This window comes from Sitodiplosis mosellana, unplaced genomic scaffold, assembly GCF_009176505.1.
Source record: "Sitodiplosis mosellana isolate CC-2019 unplaced genomic scaffold, AAFC_SMos_1.0 Smas_scaffold_5120, whole genome shotgun sequence".
In the NCBI taxonomy this organism is placed as follows: Eukaryota; Metazoa; Arthropoda; class Insecta; order Diptera; family Cecidomyiidae; genus Sitodiplosis; species Sitodiplosis mosellana.
Window position 1 is genome coordinate 454 of NW_022600362.1, and position 4,583 is coordinate 5,036.

The 4,583-nt window shown below is 34.3% G+C and overlaps 1 protein-coding gene across 1 annotated transcript; it reads right to left on the reverse strand.

The window, feature by feature from the left end:
- Positions 1-871: 871 nt before the first annotated feature.
- Positions 872-1,807, reverse strand: LOC129572504 (uncharacterized protein DDB_G0287625-like). Its single transcript, XM_055452469.1, has one exon. The coding sequence runs from the start codon at positions 1,805-1,807 to the stop codon at positions 872-874; it is 936 nt and encodes a 311-aa protein (XP_055308444.1).
- Between the last annotated feature and the right edge of the window lie 2,776 nt (positions 1,808-4,583).

Here is a 4,583-nt window from a genome sequence, read left to right on the forward strand (position 1 = left end):
ATCAGCAATTTTTGTTCATAAAAATTATTTACAGTTGCTTTATCGCCTTCAACATGAAAAATATCTGAAAAATCCATGCATAAATCAACTAATTTGTTTCTCATAAAATCAGGGACTTTCTTTTTTAATTTATTTTGTAAATTTCCCAGTCTTTCATTTGTATGTGTTGTTGATTTTTCTGTTTTAAAAATGTGAAAGTCTTTAATTGAACTTGTTTTTAGATTTTCCGTATTAATTATTTTTATCTCATCAGTTGTGTTCAAAACTCTTATGCATGCTTGTTTTTCATGTACAATTGTAGTTGGTACGATAACACCTTCTTCGATCTCCTGCGCCTCAATTAACATAGGGGAATTGTTTAAAAATGACGGTTGAAAATCTTTAAAATGAAATACCCTAAATGTTTCACATCGCGGTGGCAATGCGGAGACGCCATTGATCAATTCAGATTTAATCGGTATTACGATCGGTGTAGTATTTGGTTTTCGAATTGTAAATGTCATTTCACCATAGTCGATAAGACATTTAAATCGCTTTATGAAATCTTTTCCAATAATACCATTCGATGGTATGAGGAAATCATCTGAAACTAAATGAAATTTATGTACAAATTCAACGTTTTGTTCAATGATTTTTAAATCAAATGATCCTAGTGAAAAAATAGGATTTTTTGCGATTCCAATCAATTTAATAATATCCGATTTATTGTAATTAATCTCACGTGAAATACAACTTATTTTAATAAGTGATACGGATGCTTCGGTATCGATAAGAAAAAGTGAGTTTGCACTCGATGCGCTTGTGTTTATTGAAACAAAATCAGATAAATTGTTTTTGATGTAGTAAATTTTGTGTTCAGGCACCACTGAATCTATGGATTCATGGTTAGCCCGCTGTTCCCCGGGTTCATCTCGTTTCCCGAAATATGACGAATTGTCTGATTGTTTCCTTGCGACTGATTATAACTACCACGGTTGTTATAATTACCGTTTTGATTTTGACCATTTCTATTATTATTAGATCTGTGACCATTGTTGTAATTATTTTGTCGATTGTTACTCTGATTGTTGTTATTATTATTATTGTGCGAACCGTTTCTGTTGCGATTGTTGTGGTTGTTGTGATTGTTGCCATTCGAATGACCTCTGTTATTACCATTGCCATTGCTGTGGTTTCTATTTTGATTACCGAATTTATGTGAATATGAACTGTGAGGTTTATCTTGTTTGAGGTTATTAATCTCAACGATCATTTTAGCAATCACTTCTTTCGGTTCAGAAAATGACGATGCAGCTAAAACTGCCTTGACTGTATCGTTTTTGGATGACTTGCGACACATTTCAACTGTCTTCTCGATCGTAATTTCTTTAGCTTTTGCTTGAGAAAAACCTTCCCTGCAGAGACTACGATTAAGTTCCTCGGCTAGCTTTTCAGCTTGTTCAGAAAATTTCGTGAGGCTACTTTTATCGGCTCGAAGGGCAAGGATTTTTCCTTCAATGATTTTTGACGAATCAGGTTTAATTTTATCTTTCAAACGTGTAATAATTGCGTCAATGTCAGCTGGTGGTTCAGTGAATAATTCTCTGGCTTTACCTTCCATTCTGGTCATTACGAATTTTAAGAAAATAGCTCTATTTTCTGGTGAAACTAATTCTTTCAACAGTTCAATAGCATCAATGAAACTATCTAAAACAAGAGGATCACCACTGTATCGAAAATTAATCATTTGATGTGCCATGCGAATAAAATCTGATGCGGTTTGTGCCGCTGGTGCCACTTGGCCACTGTTTCCATCTTCGTTACTCATGTTGTTTTCGTTACTTTCGTTATCAGATTCAACACTACTGTTATCGTTTGTGTCAGAGTTTGTTGCGTTTAGCAAATTATTATCGGAAGAATTTTGATCGGAAGAATCACTATCGTGTCTGTCTGACGATTGAGTGTTAGGTGCGCTTAGCAAATTATCGAACGAAGGACCAACCTCAGAAACTTCATTAATTTTGTCTATGTCAATCGTTGCCAAAATATTTTTCTCGAAATCGTAATTTAATTTCAAAATGCGTAAAGCGTGTTTAAATTTATTCAAAGACTCTGCGAGTTTATTCTTAACATCTATTCTTTCTTCCAATGAAAGTTCAGGAAAAATGGGATTAATCAAATTTACTATTGCGTTGTAAGTTTCCACAAGACACTCTCTCACTCTCTTCTATTCTAAGAGTCAAATTGGGTGTGAGTTTTCGGTTCTTTGTTTCATATATTTTTACTCTATTGTACTCTTTGTCAAATGACTTTTTTAACGTGGAATATTTTTCCTCATCCAATGTTACCATGACAATCGGTTTATTGCGTGAAAACTATTTATTTTCATTCAAAAATCAAAAGAAATATACTGAGTAATCAAAAATACTGAATGTAAAAAAAATGAACTGTATGTAAAAAAAAATGAACCGTATGATGCGTCTCGGTTTGTGAACGCGAATTCAATTCATGTGTTTACTTTTTTCTTTTTTCTTTTAATTGTGTTCTTTTTTCTGTTCTTTTCTATTTATTTTTGTTCATATTGTTGCAAAAATTGAGGAGGAAATGAGAAAACTATTTCATTGTAAATGCACAAATAAAAAAAAATATTCGCTTGATTCCCTCTTGCAATTGAGTATGCAATCAAACGGTGTTCATGTTCGCTGTGATACAGACTGTGCGCTGTGTTTTTTTTTCATTCGTGAGACTTTTTTTTTTCTTTGCTTAAAAACTAATGCTTACGGCTAATGCTTAAAACTACGGTGACTTATCTGACGAAATTCATTTCATGTTGCTACACGTTTTGTTGTTGCTGTTGGTTCGCTCTTGGCGTTTCAGTGGAGTTTCTCCATCCATTCGCAATCGGTTTGTATGCGTCTCTCTTCGTTTGACTCTATGTAGTCATTCCTTCATACGTGCGGTGGCTCTCTGTAGCCGTTCCTTCTTGTGTGTGTTGGTTCTTTGTAACCATTCCTTCGTGCTCGTGTTGGCTCTTTGTAGCCGTTCTTCGTGTGACGTCGTCGCTCGTTGATTCTCTTTCGTTGGTGTCTCGTTGTTCGCTCAAAAACGAAAATGACTGTCGTTGGTGTGTGGATTTCTCCAGCACGAATGCGTTCAACGATACAAGTGCGTTCTTTACTTAATGCGCTCGTTGTTGTTTTTGCAGTTCAGCACATTTTCACAATCACTCATGCTCATGCGGTTTTACTCGATTTGCACAAAGTTTCATGCGCAAAAAATGTATCTTATAAGGATTTTTATCGTTTTGATTTTTTTTCAAGGTTATTTTATTTATTTCGATGATTTTTATTTCGATGATTTTATTTATTTCGATGATTTTTGGTTTTTATATAGCTGTGCCATGTTACAACTACTAATGTCCCGTTTATGTTTCGATGAAATTTCTGTGTGTCGGAAGAAAAAAAATGAACACTTTTTTTCACTATAGCGGTACTGTATATATGCTATATGATACCGTTCGCTGCACGCGGTTTTGCGTTTTGTCTTTGATTTGCACTTGAATAATTGAAATTTATCTGATGAATCGAATTTTATTTCGGAATTTACTTTTGATTTTTGTCTTTGTTTCACTTTAACTATCGTTTTTTTTTTGTGAATTTCACTGGTTTTCTGTCGATTTTGACTTAATTGGTTATGTCTAACAGACAGTGTTCGCAATGCGGTGACTAACAATGTGGTTAGCGGTTTTCGGTGAAAATAAAATTGTGGGGGAATTATTTCAAAATATTAGTCGAAGATTTTAATTAATTTAATTGATTCTTATGCCGTAGACTCGCCATGTACAGGTAAATGGTTAAATAAATTAGGTAAATTATGTAAAATACAGTGAATACTGTCGATGGAATGAATAATCGATGAGTTGAGCAAGTGAGAGAACGCGTGTGAAGTGTATGAGGTGTGAGAACTGACTGCCCTCTCTTTATTACATCTTCTTACTTCTATGTTACATTGTTCTTACTTCCTACTGTCATTGTTCTACTACTTCAATAGTGTGGCCTGTTGTCACACTACAAAATCCATTCCGTTGAAAACATTGTTCCAGTTGGCATTATCAAAAAATTCATTGATCGATGTGTAATCAGAATTTTTGAAGTCTTTGTACGTAATCACATCATCTGATTTGCTGTCAATTTTATCATGGATGATGACCTCGAGTGCTTGATGATGTGTTTCATTTTTTACTATTTTACTTTTGCTCATATTGCATGTGAACATGTTGGGCTCATTCGTCCATAGCAAATCCAACATTCGTTTGTTTTCATTGCGGTGAGTACATATTTGAAACAAACCCAGATCGTGACACGTATCAATGACAATTTTCTCTTTTTCGCTCACCACATTTACAGCAACAGCCACTTCTGGATTTGGCTCAAAATTAATATCAGGATCATGGGCATCATTTGTGTTGCATGTATACCAAATCAGATTGGGCAGATTGAAATCACCTGATACAAGCAATACATCATTTTGATTTGCTTTTGATGCTACTTCACGCAATGCATTCATATGAGCTTTATAAACTTCCAACGGTGAATCTGGTCTTA

What these genes read in the sequence shown, in the direction of transcription:
- LOC129572504 (XM_055452469.1), bottom strand. Translation starts at nt 1,807, where the DNA reads ATGAGTAACGAAGATGGAAACAGTGGCCAAGTGGCACCAGCGGCACAA.